The sequence below is a fragment of the Megascapheus bottae genome, chromosome 22 (assembly GCF_031878675.1).
Source record: "Megascapheus bottae isolate mThoBot1 chromosome 22, mThoBot2.hap1, whole genome shotgun sequence".
In the NCBI taxonomy this organism is placed as follows: Eukaryota; Metazoa; Chordata; class Mammalia; order Rodentia; family Geomyidae; genus Megascapheus; species Megascapheus bottae.
In genome coordinates this window covers 32921162-32941334 of record NC_143530.1, presented here as the reverse complement: position 1 = coordinate 32941334, position 20173 = coordinate 32921162, and the positions used below count along the sequence as shown (strand labels likewise).

General features: G+C 44.5%; 2 protein-coding genes across 2 annotated transcripts in view; one reads left to right on the top strand and one right to left on the bottom strand.

Moving 5' to 3' along the window:
* The window catches only part of Sycp2l (synaptonemal complex protein 2 like), a 64200-nt gene extending 56721 nt beyond the window's left edge, over positions 1 to 7479 (bottom strand). Inside the window, exons 1-6 of the mRNA XM_090355283.1 lie at positions 7366 to 7479; positions 5899 to 5964; positions 3907 to 4041; positions 3701 to 3820; positions 1465 to 1569; positions 613 to 640 (exon numbers count right to left, since the gene is read on the bottom strand). Of these exons, the coding sequence (XP_090211409.1) occupies positions 613 to 640; positions 1465 to 1569; positions 3701 to 3820; positions 3907 to 4041; positions 5899 to 5964; positions 7366 to 7479 (568 nt within the window). The remainder of the gene's footprint in view (positions 1 to 612; positions 641 to 1464; positions 1570 to 3700; positions 3821 to 3906; positions 4042 to 5898; positions 5965 to 7365) is intronic.
* A 107-nt stretch (positions 7480 to 7586) lies between these two features.
* Positions 7587 to 19948, top strand: Gcm2 (GCM transcription factor 2). The gene is made up of 8 exons (XM_090355282.1): positions 7587 to 7832; positions 9573 to 9639; positions 10524 to 10765; positions 11139 to 11237; positions 14884 to 15136; positions 15237 to 15349; positions 16416 to 16541; positions 18944 to 19948. Exons 1-8 carry the CDS (start codon positions 7587 to 7589, stop codon positions 19862 to 19864), a joined length of 2067 nt encoding a protein of 688 aa, XP_090211408.1. The 3' UTR covers positions 19865 to 19948.
* The last annotated feature ends 225 nt before the right edge of the window (positions 19949 to 20173 follow it).

Here is a 20173-nt window from a genome sequence, read left to right as displayed (position 1 = left end):
AGACCCGGCACATTTCTGACATTTCTGACAAGCTTTCAAGGCTGTATTTTGAGTTGTAATGCTGTAATGAACATTATTGCACAGATTTAGATATCATTTATATTTCATATAATTGTGGGCTTAAATTCAGGGCCTGAGCACTGTCCTTGGACTTTCTCAAGGCTAGAGCTCTACCACTTGAGCCATAGCAGCACTTCTGGCTTTTTTTCCTACGTATGTGGTTCTGAGGAATCGAACCCAGGTCTTTGTGCATGCTAGGCAAGCACTCTCCCACTAGGTCAAACTCCCGGCCCCTATGAATATTATTGATGAGAGTATCAATTGCCAACTCTGTTAGCTGCAAAGAACTTTCTGGGTTATATCACATGTCCATTTTTAAATCATAGATGCTGAGAAATAATCTTCCAAAATAACTATACTATTTCCCTGCCCCAGCAGTGCACAACATATAAGAATACTTGGTTCCCCAATATATTTGGTGAGAATAACATCTTGATTATTATCGGGGTTCATTATCATTTATTAATCATACAGACCATTTGAGTCTCCCCTTTTATAATCTGCATGTATAAAGAAAATCAAGAGCCAAGTAGTATCAACTAATATACTTACCTTCATTACTGCTACTCTTGCAAATTATCTAATAAAAAGAAAGAAAAGTACATCTTATATTATCTTAAAATAGTATTAGGCATGTTAACATTATTGTGTAAATGCTTTGTTCTCTAATAGTGCAACTTGACTTCAAGTATGCAAGAATCTTAAAGTGTCCTGGCTTTACTTCTTTAAAATGAGCAAATCACTCACAACTAGGCGAGTAATATATTTGCATTGATAAAATGAAAATAAGGTAAGAATTAGTGGCTTCCTTGTTTATGATTTTGTTTGTTGGTACTGATCCTAGGGCTTGAACTCAGGGACAGGGCATTGTCTCTGAGGCTTATTTGATCAAGATTAATGCTTTACCAGTTAGAACTCCAGTTCTACTTCTGTGTTTTTGGTGGTTAAAGGAGAGAAATTGCGCAGACTTTCCTCCCTGGGCCGGCTTTGAACCACAATACTTAGATCTCAGCTTCTTCAATAGCTAGGAGTACAGGTGTGAATCACCAGTGTCCAGTTCTGACCTGCTGCTTTCCATATCATTGGTTATATTCATTGCTCTAGATAGATACATATACACATACACGTGTCATATAAATATGCATCATTGCTTATATACACATATATACATATGTGCATATATGTACCTATAGCCATATGCATGGAGATGTATATGTGTATATAGTTATATGTTTATATATAGGGTTTTTATATGCTATTTAATATCCATTACTATCTCATATGATATTCCAATCATAAAACACAGGAGGAACAAAATTCACGTTATATAAAGCCAGGTCTTACCAATCCCTTGAAGATGCCTATGCCCTCAGTCATGTGCCCCTGGGGCTGCCTCTCCCTTACCAGCAGGCTGTCCAAGAAGTCCTCTGTGACGTTCCTCAGCGATGTGTCCGAAGCAAGGTCTTCCATGGTCAGAAATTCCAAGATTCTTTCAAGCCAGGAGGCCATGTATACAGAAGAGACACCAATGGAACCTCATGCCACTGAGTTCTGCCAGCTCGACAAGATTTCACAGAGTAAAATGACCCCCAAAGACCTTCCCCATAAATGCCATGAGACTCTGGTTAGGTCTGCCTCTGCTGCCACCATGTAGAACATTTCAAAATGGGGTCAAGCTAAGACAGTATTATAGAAGCTCTGAGATATCACGGAGAATGGGAGACCTGGCCAGGAGTAGTTCCAGAGAGCCATGCAGAGGGGCAAATGAGAAGACATAAACCTCCCATGGTAGGACAGTCTTGTGGGTCTGAAAAGCTGAGGTAAACAACCATAAGAATAAAGCAGGCACTGCTTTATTCTGCTCACATCTGTAATCCCAGCTACTCAAGAGGCTCACATCTGGAATTGGCTCTGCGGCTCAAGTAGTAGAGCACTGCCTTAAGCAAAAGCAGCTCAAGGACGGTGCCCAGGCCCTATGTTCAAGCCTCACCCTGCCAAAAAAAAAAAAAAAAAGGACAGAGAGACTCAGATCTGAGAACTGCGGTTTGAAACCAGCCCTGGCAGGAAAATCTTTGAGACTCTTATTCCTAATTAACCACCAAAAGCTGGAACTGGAACCATGGTTCAAGGGGTAGAGTGCTTGCCTTAAGTGAAAAGCTAAGGAATATGCTAAGGCTCTGACTTCAAGCCCTGGAACTGACTCAAACAAAAAAGGAACAAGTTGTAAAGTATTTCAGAAGTATGTATATGAGTGTGTATAGGTACATACATATATATATATATATACATTCATTTTAGATCCATAAGATTGACATGATTCTAAAGAAATTTCTGTTACAACTTATCACATATTTGCTCAATAAAACCATGACTAACTTTGTACTATTTTTCCTGGGACTTTTTTGTGTGTGGGTGGGTCATGGGGCTTGAACTCTGCCTGGGCGCTGTCTCTGAGATCTTCAGCTCAAGGCTACCACCCTACCCCTGGGCCTGGGCATTGCTCCTGAGCTCTTCAGTTCAAGGCTACCATCCTACCCTTGAGCCGAGCCCCACTTCCCATTTTCTAGAGGTTAATTGGAGATAAGAATCTCGGGTCCTTTTGTGCCCAGGCTGGCTTTGAACCTTGATCCTCAGATCTCAGCCTCCAGAGTAGCTAGGATTACAGGCATGAGCCACTGTGCCTGGCTGGGACTTTTTTTAAAGCCGGGAATAGTAGCTCATACATGCAATCCCAGCTACTCAGATATCAAGATCAATTCAAGACCAACCTGAGCGAAAGTTTTGAGAAACTCCATCTCAACTAATGAAACTGAATGTGATGGCCTACACCTGTCACATAAATATGAGCTCCTGTTTGAAAAATAGCCTAAATCAAAAGGAAAAAAATTCTGAGCTAAGTATGAAGTACATGCCTATAACCCCAGCTATTTGGAAAAGTTGGTACAGCTCTAAAGGTAGAGCATTGGCCTAGCAAACCTAAGGCCTGGGTTCAATCCTCAGTACAATATGGGATAGGGAGTGAGGAGAGGACAGAGAGAGAGAAAGGGACAGAGGCAGAGAGACATACACAAAGATCTTGCTTGTGTAGAAACCATCAGCTAACAAGAAGTTCGTACTAAGAGCCTTGGATGAGCAATTCTTTCCTGGCCTTCAACATATTGTGCACATTGAAGCCAAGGACTCCAGGCCCTCTGCTCGAGCAAAAGAATTTACCAGCTCTCAACACCAGGAAAAGCTAAAAGGCCTGGGATCCATCCCTGCCCCAGAAATTACAGCCCCTGTTGACCAAGCCCTGGATAGTGTTTACTAACACTCTTCAGGTGATTGTAAATTCAGTAAAAACCAAAGACAGGTCATCACTGCATAGCCTAGCCAGACGTGGCCAGTTGGTTTCTGGCTCTGCCCATAGGAGACTTGGTGAGTTTAATTTTGGATTGGACAGAGGTCCATGGATACTAATATTCAAATTTGTTTTGAAAAAAACATGAAATAGCAAAGTAAATACACACTCCATTTTTAGTTTGTCTTATTTCCCATAATGCAACTCTGCCTCTGAGTAACACCTCCCCTATAAGAAAAAAAAACTCTCACACTAGTTCTCTAAGCCCAGAGCCACATAAAATTCAAGTATGACACTTATCTTAGGGATCAGTCCCTGCTGAGTTAGCAAAGGCTGGTCTTTACTGAGGTCATCTCTGAAGAATCTCTGAAGGCATTTCAGTAACAGTGAAACGTGCAGAAATTCATTTCTATCCAGTTCCTAGGTATTATAGCACATGAAATCAAATCCCTTACCAATGGTTAAACGTTGTTTTTTAGTACCTCCAAACAAGACTGCACACTTGCCTTATTTAGTGATCTGTCGAGATGGTGTAAGAGGACATGGTTATATTTTTGAGGAAATTTGTCCTTTTTCTGAAGATAATCTTTTATTTTCTGGAATCCTTCGCCATGCAACGCACCAGTAATAAGGGATTGAAGCTGGAAAAGTGATAGTTTGTGAATTACCTTTTGTGAATTGTTTTCTAGGACTATCTCTTAATATCATTACCAATAATAATTCAATGTGAGATAAAATAAAAAGGTGCACCCCAGACAACTGTGTTTTGAAACCTCAACCACCAAAATAAATGAATCATGTTTCCACTAGATCAGGACAAGGGTTCTCAGAATGAGGACACCCATCAGGGACTCAGACTCTCAGGGGAACCCTTCAGATCATTCTGATGGCTGAGAAAGCCTGAGATTACCAGACGTAAAGATAAGCAGTAATATTGCAAATTTTGACAGTAAAACAAAAGAAACCCAAGTCTCCATCTAGCCGGACTCTGGTGGTTCAAATGTGTAATCCTAACTCATCAGAAGGCTGAGAGTTAAGGCTCATCATTTGAAGCCAGCCCAGCAGACAAATCCATGAGACTTTTACCACCAATCAGACACCAAAAAAAGCCAGAAGTAGAGCTGTGGCTCAAGTAGTAAAATACTAGCCTTCAGGAAAAAGGTTCAGGGACAGCATCCAAACTTGGGGTTCAAGCCCTAGGAGTGTCACCCCTTCCTGCCTTTCAAAAAAAGGAATCCAGACCTCCGATTCCTCATTGAGGGATATAAGTGCTCACAATGGATGAAAATAAAATGAATTGACTGCATACAATGGAGGTTGATAAATATACCAACTGGCCATAATATACAAACCTAAATTTTGCTACTTGCATGTAAGTTCCAGATACATGGCTGGACATGCTGTGTTCATTTGAATAACAGACATTCCTTTAAGTATTTCTACTATAAGGGATGTGATTTTCTTTAAATCCAGTGCAATGATCACAGGCTATATTATACTACACAGTAGTCTCACCATTAGGTATTTTATTGTGTATAATTCTACTTCTTCCTAGCATTGACATCATAGGGAAGCAGTATCTGAAGCCACAGATACTAAGTGGCTAAGTGGTAGGATGCTTGCCTTGAGCAAAAGCAGCTCCAGGACAGGGCCCAGGCCCTATGTTCAAGTGCCAGGACTGGCCCCCCCGAAAAAAAAATATCCATGGTCTGCCTACTGATATCTATTCCATGGGACTCAAACCCAAACCCCTCTCTTAGTCTGACCTGACCTCTATCATCAGCTTATTCAGTCTGACTTTCCCACTATGGGTCCTACAATAACTCTTCCTTACCACAGGGTTTTTGCACTGGCACTATGACCAGACAAGTGTTCCTGTAGCCTTTCACTTGGTGGATATCTCATTTGTGTATGTGAGTCTTCCAAAACAGCCTAATCCAACTAGGCAGAGTGCGTCCAGGTACCCTCAATTATTTTGCACAATAATACCTCTTTGGTGCCCTACACCTCTGAGTCTCTGCCCTGTCAGTTAGCTCTATGAGGGCAGGAATTACATGTTTGGTTCAGGTTTCTCTACTTCCAGCTGGATGAATGCTGAGGGTTCAGGTACTTTCGACTCAGATATTGATAGAATAGTTGGAGATCGGTCTGTGTGGGCACAGTTGTAAATGGAATATGAAAAATTAAGAAACAGGGCCAGGAGTTTGGCCTAGTGGTAGAGTGCTTGCCTAGCATGCACAAAGACGTGGGTTCGATTCCTCTGTGACATATATAGAAAAAGCTAGAAGTGGAGCTTGGCTCAAGTGGTAGAGCGCTAGCCTTGAGAAAATCCAAGGACAGTGCTCAGGCCCTGAGCCCAAGCTCAGGACTGGCAAAAAAAATAAATAAATAAACAGCAAAGATGTCTCTGCTTCTAGGCTGAGCACCTGGAGCAACAGCAGTGCCAACGAGTCACCAAGAATGCAGAGCTAGGAATAGAAAATAAAATCCATCCTTACCCAGAAGGCATCTTGGGCCTTCCCAGTCTCATCTTCCTTAACAGGCAGCAAAGGACTTCTGTTTTCCTATGAGCAATAAAAAGATACTTTAAAAAGATCATTCCAAAGAAATGCATTTAAAGTTCTCAAAATAAAAACAAAGTGATATTATTTATCTCAGTGGTTACTTTGCTCCTGCCATTTGAGGTGAAGGCTGTGCTTTTCTTAAGAATTTTAAAAAAACCTTCTATTAATTACAATAAAAATATATGAAAAAAGCCATTTTCCAACTTTTACTGAACATGAAAATAAATATTTTCCAATTCTTGAAAAAAAAGCCATTTTCCAACTTTTTGTTAGTGTAGTGTAGTGACTATAAACTAGAAAAAAAAGATTGATTTCAGAATGAGAATTTTTTTTAAAGTCTCTCCAGGGACAACGGTAAGATTGCATTTGTGACAAAGAAGTTGTTGGCTCTAGCATTTACTAGCTGACAGTATGTTACTAGAGTACTGAAATACTGAAATGTTTAGGCTCAAACCAACAACAACAAAAAAACATTCACAAGTGACAGGTTACTCTTTTTTTTCCCCCAGGAAAACATTATGCCCCACTATCAAGTTCCTCTCTGTTTAATCCACCAATTTAATTAAAAAGTATAATACAGCCAGACACTGGTGAATGGCACTCGTAATCTGAGCTACTCAGGAGGCTGAGATCAGAGGATCATAGTTGGAAGTTTGAAGGAAAAATGGGAGAGACTTTTACCTCCAATAAAACCACCAACAAAAGCTGGCAGTGACACTGTGGCTCCAGTGGTAGAGCACCAGCCTGGAGCAAAAGCTCAGGGTTAGCATCCAGGCCCCAAAATGGGCATTACATATATATATATATATATATATATATATATATATATATATATATATTACACATATTTTTTTGCCAGTCCTGGGCTTGAGCTCAGGCCCTGAGCACTGTCCTTGGACTTTCTCAAGGCTAGAGCTCTACCACTTGAGCCTCAGCACCACTTCTGGCTTTTTTCTATGTATGTGATACCGAGGAATCGAACCCGGGTCTTCGTGCATGCTAGGCAAGCACTCTACCACTAGGCCAAACTCCCTGCCCTACACCCAATGTTTTCAAAATGTCTTCTAAGAGTACTTTTAGCCTAAATCCGATTTCCATGAACTTGACCCAAATCCTTACAGGTCAGTGTATTCTACAATAGCATTACCACCACTATGTATAAATACGAAAAACAGAGTGAAGTTGGAGACTCAAATCTAGACATTTCCCCCCAACAGAAGATTCCAGGACTACTATTTTAATGGAGGTCAAGAGGAAGGCATACCAAGACACAAGTCTTGGAGGTGGTCTTTTCTTGCAATTAACAGAAGGGAGGAAAGGAGACTGGAGAACCACCAAGAACCACCAGGAAAAGCACTTATCTCCCTGCTTTCCGAACCTCGGGCTGGGGGAAAAGCACACCCCAGACGACGCCCCAAAGCCGCCCGGCCTGTGCTCGCTTGGGGATGGGACACCCAGGGCGGGCCGGGCACGATGGAGAGGGTGGGACCCCCGGGGCTCACTCACCCCCGGCATCCCCAGGCTCCCGGCCGGTCCCAGAGCGGTGATCCTGGGAGAGTAAGGAACGCGCAGGCTCAGAATCCCAGCCCGTGCCCGCAGCTGAATCCTCTCCAGGAACTACAATGGGATGCACCTGCTCCAGAAATGCCCTGCAAGGCGGCCTCTGGGGGCTAGGGCGGCGCGAGGGGCGCGTGCGCAGGCAGGCGCACCTGAGAGCGAGCCCGGTGAGGACACCCACCGCAGCCTCGAGTCCCCCTCCACCTGGAACCCATCCTACTGCTTGTAACTTCACTCTGTCCCGTACAGACCAGAGTTGCACCAAAACTGATGAAAAATACATCCCTGCCAACACAGGCGAGGGCGTGTGGGTACGGTGGAGGTGTCTGGTGCGTGTTAAAGCAACCTCGTGGAGGGTGGGGACAGTGGGGGTTTATTTTTCACCTCCCTCCTATAATCCAAGTGTGGCACCAAGAACTAGGTGATCAGCCGCAGAGGACGTGTTCCGAGAACACGTGGCGCCAATCCAGGTGGCCTGGAGTTTCGTTTTTTAACGAAACGACTCCTCAAATTCAAAGCTTCTTGGTGGGAGACTCGCCTTGTCACAACTCGACGCTGTATTTAGTGCGCTGTTGACAAAAGGTTTTTGTCTACATCCAAGCAAGACATTTAAGAGATGTAACGAGAATTCCAGCTACTTAAGCCACCGGACTTTTCCACGTGTTACCCTAAACAATTCCAATATTAACACTGGACATATCCATTCCCTGGCAAATATGATTTAAATGTCCCGTCCGTCATTGGCCTGTTTTAATCTAAACATAGGAGATGAAAGGTTTAGTCCTTTCTTTTTGGATTAATGGATGTTTATAGTATTAAACTATCAATCAAGACGGACCATGTGAATATAATTTATATCAATGCAACAAATAGGGCAGGAAAAAAATACCAAAAATGATTAAGAGTTATTTTTAGATAATAAAATCTTAAAAGTTATTAATGTTAAAAAGTTCATAATCAATTGTTTTTTAACTTGAGAAGCAAAAATATTCAAATCTTTAAGAGATATTTTGAAACAACAGAATATACAATACATACCATTTGCTTATTTTATAAATTCATCACTGCTGTCATGCTTTACACATAACTTTAGGATAAATTAGAACATAGGTTGTAATTCTTCAAAAATACTAAATATGGTGGAGGTTCTGTGATTTTATTCGTTTTTTACATACCAGAATCCACTGAGAAATTAATTTGCTTTTAATGTTAAACAGTTGTGTTTGTTTATAGTTTGGAAGTTTGAGACTTTCAGACCATTTCAAAAGCATAGAGATATTTGCACTAAGACCACAAAATTTCTTTCTGTGTCTTTTAAAGACAATGTTAAATGACTATTGACATTATTGTTGAGACTTTTCCCCCCTGGTCTTGGGGCTTGAACTCGGGACCTGGGCACTGTTCCTTACCTTTTTTTCTCAAGGACAGCACTTGAGCCACAGGTTAATCACGCAGGTTAATCCTGCCTGGGCTAGTTTTGAACCATGATCCTCAAATCTCAACTTCCTGAGTATGTAGGATTACAGACATGAAACCGTGGTGCCTAGCTTGTTAAAACATTTATAAATATACATTACATTGCAATTTAACTAAATACATACTTTTAACTATCAGTAATTTTAACAATTTTGAAAAACACACAGAAAAGCAACTGAATGGCAAAAGTTGAGAACGGAAGGAGATAGTAAGAAGGAAAGCCTGTGGATAAAGCTGGGTGGGCCAGAAGGGGGCTTTCACCTACACTTTAGTGGGGAGAGCACCGTGAGTGACTTTCACTGGAACCCCTGGCCAAGGGACCTTTCAGAAGAGAAGTGGGGTTGGGGGGACTTGGCTCTGAAAATTAACAACTCTTTTTCTTCCACTATGACTTTTCTCCCCTGCTAGGCTTGTTTGGGAGAAGGCACAAAGCTTTGCCATAGCCAGCATTTTCGCTAGATCAGGGCAGCTGGGCTGCTCTGAAAAGTCACTTTTCTAAACAGAACAGTCTAGAAATGTGAAGGATCCTTCTCTTCCTGAGCTTATTTTGCCCTGGTCGTGGGCTTTCTCCCCAGGGAGTCATTGATTCGTCCAGCAAAAGCCGAAGCATACAGATGCTGCTCCTGACACAGCCAGGCTGCAGTTGGTGAGCCTGTCTAGGGCTCACTCTGCCTGGTCCGAGTGGAGGACTGGCGGGTGTCAGGCTTGAAGGGACAGGGGAGTCCACCGGCTTTGTGAAGAACCAGCTGCTCAGCTATCTGCTGGAAGAGAAGCCATGCAGGCTGTCAGGCCAGTGCACCGGGAGTAAATGACAGAAACCAGTCTTGCCTTGTGGCCCCGGAGCCACCCTGGGACTGCAAACTGCAAGCAATGTTAGAGACTTCAATGGATTTGTTGTCTCTGGGTTTCTGTGGTCAGAAGCTGGACGTGCAGGTAAAGAGAGCATCTCCCTCCCCTCCTGGAGCTTCTTCAGCCCTCAGTGCCTCCCTAGACCCTGTGAGCTAGGGAACATTTCCTCCAACTATTTCCTAGACAGTGTCAGTACAGGATTTTTGGTTAGTTGTGTGTGTGTGTGTTACTGAGGTTTAACTCCAGACCTTGCACCTCTAAGGCTCCAGCCACACCCCCAGCCCTTTGTGCCTTTTTAATTTTGTATTGATGCTATAAAGGTGATGGACAGAGGGGTTTCAGTTACTGAAGTCAGGTAATGAGTATGTTTCTTTCTGCACAGCATCACCTCTTCCCTTGCTTTCTCCCAGTTTTTCCCCTCCTGTCTCCACTTCACAAGTTGTATGGCTCATTTCCCACGTTGTGTCCATGAACTAGTTACCACCGCTGCATTCGTTCACCCCTGGTTCCTACATTCTGAATCGCCCCTCCTTCCCTCCTGAAGACAGATAAAAGAACCAACAAGACAAAAAGAAAACAAAAAACCTACAACGAAGGAAAAAGAGAAAACAAACCCTCTTCCTAGCGCCTTTTTCTTGGGGGAGGGGGCAACTAGGTTCCTGCTTTTTTCCCTTCAGGCCTGGACCCCGGGGAGCCCCCAGAGCTACCAAAACGACTGAGCTCTGCACTCCCTGGTGCCCAGCTCCCCCAGGCCAAGTGGATGGCAGACCCCGCGCTGCTGGGCGCGCCTAGGCCAGCAAGGACGCGGGGACCCCTGAGCGCTCCCCGCGGACGTCTCCAGACCCACACGTGGACGGCCAGAGCCAGGAGAGGAGGCCCCAGGGGGTCGCATTCCGATTGGGGCGCACGACTGGCGGACGTGGGGTTCCCACGCTGTCCGCTCCTGGAGCCAGGGCTCCCCTTCTCTTGGCTTTGGGGATTGTTTCGTTGCCTCCCACTCCATCCCTGGCTGGTCGGGGTTGGGGGGGGGAGGGCTCCGGGGGGCGGGGCGCTGGGGGGGGCAGGGTCTTATAAACTTCCAGCGGCACCCGGACCCCAGGGCCGCGCCCCGACAGCTTGATTCCTAGCCTGGCCCCTAAGGTCTCTCTTCCTACGTCCTTCTTTCCCCGCCTCTCTCCCCCTCCCTCCCCCCTCCCCCTTCCCCCTCTCTCTCAATCTCTGTGTGTCTGTCAGTCTGATTGCAAAGGGACCAAGTCTTCTTGGTTTGGGTTTTTATTTCTCCTGTCTTTCAGGGTCCTCACCCAGATCGCAGGGCGGACACAGGACGGGACGGCCAGTGTTCCCATGGGATGGAGCTCAGCTGGGACATCAACGACCCGCAGATGCCACAGGCGAGTGCGGGGACCCTGCCCCCAGAGGCAGGCTTTGGTCTAGAGGTAGACCCTACGCCTCGAAAGAAACGCTCTTGTGATTTCAGGAACCTCTCTTTCTCCTTTCTTCTTTCCTCCCCCCCCCCCTCTCTCTCTCTCTCTCCCTCTCTCCCCCTTCCTCCCTCCCTCCCTCCCTCCCTCCCTCCCTCCCTCCCTCCCTCCCTCCCTCCCTCCCTCCCTCCCTCCCTCCCTCTCTCTCTCTCTCTCTCTCTCTCTCTCTCTCTCTCTCTCTCTCTCTCTCTCTCTCTCTCTCTCTCCTTTTGTACCTCCTCTCCCCCCAACACCCCCTTCTTATTTGAAGGCAGCAAAGCTATGAGCCAAGACTATAAATGCAGGCAATTTGAATCTCAATTTTCCAGTTTTGTGCAGTTGTTTTTCGGAGTAGTCCCCTGCCTGGAACAGAAGGGCTCATGCACAAGCCTGCTCAGGCAGCCGGTCCTGCCCCAAGGCTCCCTTCTGTTAGGACAAGGAATGGCCATATTTTAGGGATAGATTTGTTTTATTTCCTCATGGGACACATGCAGACCTGTAATCCCAGATATGTAGAGGGCAAAGGCAGGAGGATCTTGAGTTCAAGATGAGCCAGGGCAAAATTTGTGAGAGACTATCTCAAAACAAACAAATAAACAATGATAAGGGGAGGTGGGGGGGCACATGGCTCAAGAGAGTTAGGGGGACTGGCTAGCACAGGATACTGAATTCAATCCCTGGCAACACACATACACACACACACACACACTTTAAAGTGTGACTTTGAAGTCTTCAATAGGGACTCTCCAATGGGGAGGGTGGAGGGGAAATTGGCATTGCTTCCCAACTGCTTGTTGTTGTTAGTGGTGGTTGTAAGGCTTGAACTCAGGGCCTGGGTCCTCTCACTGGAGCTTCTTTGTGCACAAGATTAGAGTTCTACCACTTGAGCCATGGGGCTGCTTCTGGTTTTTGAGTGGTTCATTGGAAGTAAATCTCATGGGGACTTTTCTGCCTGGGCTGGCTTTGAACTATGATCCTCAGATCTCAGCCTCCTAAGTAGCTAGGATTACAAGTGTCAGACACGGGGTTCCTGGCTTACCCAAGCATTTTAAAGATGAACTTGCAGCAACAGGATGAGAGACTTGGCTTTTACTCAGCTTCCATTAGGTCTCAGCTAAGTGCTTCTGTATGTGCAATTCAACGGAAAGGCCAGTTGGCTCTCACCTAGTTCATTACTTTTGTGTGTGTGTGTGTGTGTGTGTACTATGTTGTTTTCCTTGCTTTAATGAATCAAGTCGGCTCACTCTGGAGTCACACTCTACCACTGTCGGGAAACTGGACCACAGGTAAGGGTATGTGTGCTTCAATGTTGCTTACTTTGTGTCCATGGAACATTTCATAGGAAACAATCATATCTTGTGTTTCAGAAAGAAACTGCATACAAATTACCCAATAAGGGCCAACTTCTAGACTTCTCAGTAAAGAGGAAATCTCATATCTTTGGGAGACTGCTTCTAAATCAGGGGTGTATGTAGCATCTCAAAAAGGGAAGGTACACTGGGACAACTGAAAGGGAGCTAAACTAGCCATCTGACCTTCAGAGAACCCTTGAAATTTACCTTTCCACCAAGCTATTGAGCTGTCATCAAGTAGTAGAAGTAGATAACAATCGCAAATTCTTGTCTAGATCTTCTGTTTTGCTTGTGCGTGTGTGCGTGTGTGTGTGTGTGTGTGTGTGTGTGTGTGTGTGTGTATGTGTAATGCTGTCATATCAGACAAAATAGAATCCAGTCTTAGGACTGAGTGTCCTGTCACATGCCTATAATCTCAGCTCTTAGGAGGGTGAGACAGGATCTCAAGTTTGAGTCCAGCCTGGGCTACATAAGTAGATTCTGTTTCAAACCAACCTTTGGCCTAGCTATTCAAGAGCTCGAGATCTGAGAATCATGGCTCAAAAGCATTTGAAGCAAGAAAGTCTATGAAATTAACTGGCCAAAAGACAGAAGTGGGGGTGTGATTCAAATGATATTGTGCCAGCCTTGAGCACCCAGGCCCTGAGTTCAAACCACAGTACCAGGGCGCGTGTACACACATACACAGCATGATGGGTATCCTCGTGATATTGTTTAAACAATATAATTTCCATGGCTTCATCTTCTGCATCCCTGCCTTAGGAATCAATGGGAGATGTATCTACATCCAGAAGAAGAGGAATATGAGAGTAAAGATAGGCTTTCTGTGGCAAGACTTGATTTGTTACTAAAAATCCTTAGGTTGAAATAATTTAAAACAAATGTGAATGCTTGCTTTTTCTTAAAAATCTGGCCAGACCCCATTTCCTTGCCTTGTAAGGTCCCTGTGAGCCTTGGCAAAAAATATAATTAGGCTAATCTAACATAACCTAGATGTGATGTGGCTTTGAGAACCATTATGTCCCCATCCCAGATACTCCAGTCTGCACAGTGGTTAAAAACATCCACAGATAATAACATAGAAAAATGTAAATGGCCATGTTCCTAACAACTTCATAGATAAATGGAATTTGAATTCTATATTAGTTTCATGTATCAGAAAATACAACTCACCCTTTTTTGATTTTTAAGATTAAATAGTTATTCTTAGCTCTAGGACATGTAAAAAACAAAGTGAAGTCTAGATCTGGTAAACTAGAACTAAGGAGCACCTACTAAATGGTAACTACTCAGTAAAGAGAAATTTTAAGTTGGATACCAGTGGCTTAAGCCTGTAATCATAGCTCCCCAGAGGCTGAGATGTGAGGATTTCAGTTCAAAGCCTTTCCAGGAAGGAATGTCTGTGCAATTCTTGTTTCCAGATAATGACCAAAAAGTCAGAAGTAGAGCTGTGACTCAAGTGGTGTAGCACTAACCTTTAACACAAAAAGCTTAGAGACAGTGCCCAGGTACTGAGTTCAAGCCCTGGAACCAGCACAAAGAAAAAGTAATTTTATTTTCAGTTTGATTTCTTGCAATATAAATAATAAATAACAATAAACATATAAATGCAATGCTCAGTATTTTTTTTAGAATGTCATTCTTTATATGACTATTGTTATTTATTTTGAACTGAGGGCCTGAACAGTGTCCTTGAACCCCAGGCTAGAGCTCTAGCACTTGAGCCCTAGCACCACTTCTGGTTTCTCTATGAATGTGATAAAAGGAATTGAATCCCGGTCTCTGTGCATGCTAGGCAAGCACTCTACCATTAGGCCAAACTCCCGGCCCCACTCTTAGCTTTTTTGATACTCAACTTGAAAATGTTTTCAACATTTAGCCACACAAAGACATAGTAAACAAATACAATGAAAACTTGCCCAGGCTCTGGAATGAGACTGCCAGAAAAGAATTCCTGCAGCCAGAGCTGTGTGAATTCAGACATGTCTATCAACCAATCTGGTTTTCACTTCCTATTCTACAAAATGGGCATCATAATATTTGTACCAGTTACCTACACTGGTGTGAAGGCTCGCCAAATTAATTCATGTACATAAGATAACTGCAAATTGCCTAACTTGGAGTTATGCATCATCTCTCCATGTTGAAGAAACTAGTTTGTATTCTCATCTACTTGGAGACACTGAAAAGCCTGGTGAGCTTTGGGTTCCATCTTGTGTTCCCAGGAGCCCACTCACTTTGACTACTTCCGTGAATGGCCCAATGGCTATGTGCGCTTCATCTACAGCAGCGACGAGAAGAAGGCCCAGCGCCACCTGAGCGGCTGGGCCATGCGCAACACCAACAACCACAACAGCCACATCCTCAAGAAGTCCTGCCTGGGCGTGGTGGTGTGCGCACGCGCCTGCGCCCTACCGGATGGCTCCCACCTGCAGCTGAGGCCTGCCATCTGCGACAAGGCCAGGCTCAAACAGCAGAGTGAGCCCCAGGATGGGTGACAATGGGGGGCCTCCTTTCTTCTCCTTGAGGCCTTTGAGGTCACTGTTGTGAGTCACCCCTTTCCTTCTGGGTTTTGCAGAGAAAACATGCCCCAACTGTCACTCCTCATTGGAGCTGGTTCCTTGCCGAGGGCACAGCGGGTACCCTGTCACCAATTTCTGGAGGCTGGATGGCAACGCCATATTTTTCCAGGTAGCTGGGTGAGAACACCAAGTCGCCCTGGGTGTGTTTGTCGTGGGAGAACAAACCAGCTGACAGCTGCCATAGGAACTACACCAATTGTGGCTCCAGGGGTCAGAAAGAGGGGAATGGAGCCTGTGATCCTGTAATCCTAGCTACTAAGAAAAAAAAGAGATTCAAAGTCCACCCAGACAGATTCCATAGCCAATTAAAAACAGCAAAATGCTGGATCTTAGGTGTGGCTCAAGTTTTAGGTGAGCAAGAGAGCTAAGTGGACTGGCAAAGATAGATAATAGGTAGATAGGCAGATAGGTAGGTAGATAGATAGGTAGGTAGATAGATTTTTTTTAAAGAAATAGGCAGTGGATCCTCTAGTGACCTACTACTGGCTTACACACTATATGCCCCCTCTCTCTCTATATATGCATGTATACATTTATATGTGTGTATATATATGTATACACACAAATACACACATACTGGATTCAAGTTAAGGCCTGGATATTATTCCTTAGTTATTGCAGCTCAAGCCTGGCATTCTGCCACTTGAGCCACACCTCTACTTCAGTATTATATTCCAGCTGGTTAATTGGAGATAAGGCTTTCAAATTTTCTTGGCTTCAAATCTCAGTCCTCAGATCTCAGCCTCCTGAGTAGCTAAGATTACAGGCATGAACCACTGGTCCCCAGCATATGGTCTCTTAAAAGAAAATCTTTTCACACACACTAGATCACTATGTGATCTAGGCTAGCCTAAAATTTGTGATCCACTTGCCTCAGTCTCCCGAGTGCTGGGATTATAGGATGGTGTCACTACACACCGCTCCTTGTGCCCATTAAGGGCCTGATGTCGTGAACCACATCGTAGTTCATTTAGTAAGGTAAAACAAGTCAATCTTTTAGAAGTCTACTATCGATGATGGTTTGTTTGCATTAATTTGTTATCATTTTTGAAGAAAAATAATACAATAACTTAGGATCTTGGGAAAGTCCTAATGAATCTGTTTTTGACCAGCTGCCAGAATAGCTACCTTCCTTTAGAAGCCCAAACAGGTGATTTATTTCTTCTTTACCACAGGCCAAGGGTATTCATGATCACCCAAGACCAGAGAGTAAATCAGAGACAGAAGCTAGAAGAAGTGTGCTCAAGAGGCAGATGGCCTCTTTTTACCAACCCCAGAGAAAGAGAGCCCGAGTAACCCAGGTAAGAGGAGGGGGTGGCTTGCCCACTGTGATTTGTGTTCACTTTTATTGCAAGACACATTGGTAAGTGACTGAAATATGAATGCTCTGTGTGAATCACAAAGGTGTAATCTTGCGTGAAAACCATCTATCTCTAACCAATGTCATTAACTCAACATTGGGTTAGAAGGTTCTAAATGCTTCTTTCAAACAGTGAACAACCTCTCCAACCAGATGCAGTGAGAATGGGTTTTGATACTGTGACACCAGGGTGATTGTTCCACAGTAATACAGAGAGAACTAGAGTGGAGCGCTATTACCTTTGAGGTAATGTCCACCCCCAGTAGATGCCTGAGAGTGCTAATTATACCCAGCCCTGAGTATCACGTGCTTTTTTTTTGGTACATACATGCCTGTGGTAACATGTAATGCATAAATCAGACATAGGAACAGATAATAAAACTATAACAATATGCTACAATTAAAATTCTCTACAATGTATAGATTTTTTTCTGGAGTGTTCCATTTAATATTTTTGGATGTTGGTTGACAGTGTGTAACTGAAACCTTAAAAAGCAAACTGGGGGGCCGGGAGTTTGGCCTAGTGGTAGAGTGTTTGCCTAGCATGCACGAAGACCCGGGTTATCAATTCCTCAGTACCACATACATAGAAAAAAGTTGGAAGTGGTGCCGAGGCTCAAGTGGTAGAGCTCTAGCCTTGAGAAAGCCCAAGGACAATGCTTAGGCCCTGAGCTCAAGCCTAGGACTGGCAAAAAAAAAAAAGCAAACTGGGCTAAAAGAGGCAATTATTGTATGTATGTACTAACCATGAGTTAAGATATTCATGAGAATGTAAGTGTTGTGTTAGATAACTCTTATTTTCTATTTTTTCTCTGTTCCCTCCCTTCCCCCTCCCTCCCTTCTTTCCTTCTTTCCTTCTTCCTTCCTTCCTTTCCCTCCCTCCTCCTCCTTTTCCTCCTCCTCCTCCTCCTCCTCCTCCTCCTCCTCCTCCTCCTCCTCCTCTTCCTCCTCCTCCTCCTCCTCCTCCTCCTCCTTCTTCTTCTTCTTCTTCTTCTTCTTCTTCTTCTTCTTCTTCTTCTTCCTCTCTCTCTCTCTCTCTCTCTCTCTCTCTCTCTCTCTCTCTTTCTTTCTCTCTCCCTCCCCCCTTCCTCCCACCTACCCCTCCTCTCTTTCTTCCATTTCTTTTTGCCAGTTCCAGGGCTTGAACTTAAGAGCCTTGACTTTTCTGCTCACAGCTAGTTGATACCCTACCACTTGAGTCATGCTTCCAGCCTGGCCTTTTGCTAGTTAATTGAAATTAAATCCCAAAGATTTCTGCCTGGGGTTGGTTTTGAATCACAATGCTCCACATCTCAGCCTCCTGAGTAGCTCAAATTACAGGTGTGAGCCACCAGTGCCAGGTGTTAGTCGGCTTTCTGCTACTGAAACAGAATATCTTGGAAGTTTCAGCCCTTGGTTTGTTGACTCATGGCTTTGGGGCCATACACTATGGCAAATGGTTACATGGCCAAAGAGAGCATCACCTCATAGCCAAAAACAAAGGACACACTCCCAGGCACCTGAACCCTCCCACGAGGCCCTGCCCCTTCAAGATTTTAACACTTCCAGTAGTGCTACCCAGAGGTCAAGCACAGGCAGACCTTTGGGAGACATTTACAATCCAACTCTAACCTTATTTACACAGAAACAGATGGAATTCCCCTAACCAACTTGATCCTGTTTGGCTCTTCAACCAAAGCCTGGCATGCAGGCAGAGTGGTAGTGACAGAATTGCAGAAATTGACATAGTCAGATTCCCTCCACATGCTAAGCACAGATCTACATGTAATGGTTACAGAAGCCCTGTGGGAAGTCACTATATAGAAGATAGCTACATTGAATTATAATATTCAATATTCAATCAAGAGAAACAGAATCAGGATACATTTTTTTTCCTGATCCCAAGGCTTGAACTCAGGGCCTAGGTGCTGTCCTTAAGCTTCTTTTGCTCAAGGCTAGCACTTTATCATTTGAGCCACAGAGCCACATCTGGCTTTTTCTAAGCAGTTTATTAGGGATCAGAATCTCATAGACTTTTCTTCCATAACTGGCTTGGAACATCGATCCTCAGCTCTCAGACTCCTGGTAGGAGACATGAGCTCCTGATGCCTGGAAGGCAGCTCTGAGTAGCTCTTAGGAAGAAGCATGAGTGAGAACAGGAGCACTGGCCCCTCAGTTCCATCCAGTGTGGGTAGATTAGTAACCGCTGGGCCCAGTCTCAAATCAGGTCTTGTAGCAGTGCATGATTCACCACACAGTGCCTCTAGCGAGAAGGTTTGGGTTATTATGTGACTGGTTGTTGTTATGGAGAAAGATGTCCACACAGCCTCCATGTTACCTGTCTGTATTTATGTCCTTTTCTAGGCAGGAGGGAGTCAAGATGCCAGGGGATATTTCCACAACATGCCTCCCCTGGAGGCTCCTGAACTATATGATGTAATTGCTGACACTGGCTTCCCAATTCCAGGACAGCCTTGCCTGTCCTTCTCAAACGATGCTGCTGCTAGAGCCACCTGTGACCTGGCCTCCTTTCAAGAAGACCCGGCATTCCCCTTTCAGAAATATCCAGACCCAAGGATCTATTTGCCTAGGTCCCCTTGCAGCTATGAATCTGTAGGCTCTGGGCACACAAATTCAAGTCCATTTCTCCCGCTTTGTAATGACTCCATGGTCTGTAAGGATGCAGACCTGGTTCATCCGAACACACTACAATACAGTGTCAACTCCCATAGCAACTATGGGAGAAGCTTTGACTTCAATCAACAGCATGGCTGGAAAACCAATCTTGGAAACCTTAGTCCTGAGAACAGGACTGACCATGAACAATGCCAGGCCAAGGCCACATCCCCTTATTCTAACCCAGAGCATACCTGCAGGTACCTTGCCACCCCACCAGCCCTGCATACCATCATCACCACCACCACCAAAGTGTCCTGCCAGGCCTACCAGGACCCTGCTCTGAGGCCCAGCGACAGTGTGCAGGAGGTGAGTGGTCTTTCTAGCTGTAACTATGCTTCTGAAAACGTCACAATATCCATCTATCCAGAAACTCTGGATCCTCCAGCCCCAATCACCAGAGCAGCCTCTCCAGCAGCAAAAGTTCCTTTGAAGATCTCAGGAGACTGCTGGGCTCTCAGACCCACTTTGGCTTTTCCTCAGCAGGCAGCTTCCTCCAAGACAGACAGGACAGACAAGTGGGATGCGTCTCTCTCTGGGCCCGGCTCTGCAGTCAGTTATTTGGATAGAGTGGGTCCTCTCATTACCTTTGGCAAAGACGACTTCTAAAAGATATCCCAGGGGCCCCGCCATGTTGGTATGCATGCAGGAATTGAGTGGGGGAGATTCTTATAGATGAAGAAATAGAGATAGAGTGAAATTGCTGCTCAGCAGAGGAAAATACTGGTTGGAAATGTTTTATAGGATCCAGAAACCTTTTCCAGCAATGGGAACCCAACAACAGCCTGTAGAAAACAGGCAGAAGGTTGAACATTGCCAAAGGAACAAATAACCAACTGGAAAAAAGGAAGGTTAAAAAATTTTAAATACTGAACAGGGTTAAAATCATGAGAAGGGGTATCAATGTGTGAGAAGTAA

Coding starts and splice junctions, on each gene's coding strand:
- Gcm2 (XM_090355282.1), top strand. CDS start 7,587: ATGGGATGCACCTGCTCCAGAAATGCCCTGCAAGGCGGCCTCTGGGGG. Junction 10,766..11,138: donor GGGGCGCACGACTGGCGGAC/GTGGGGTTCCCA, acceptor CCTGTCTTTCAG/GGTCCTCACCCAGATCGCAG. Junction 16,542..18,943: donor AGAGAGCCCGAGTAACCCAG/GTAAGAGGAGGG, acceptor GTCCTTTTCTAG/GCAGGAGGGAGTCAAGATGC.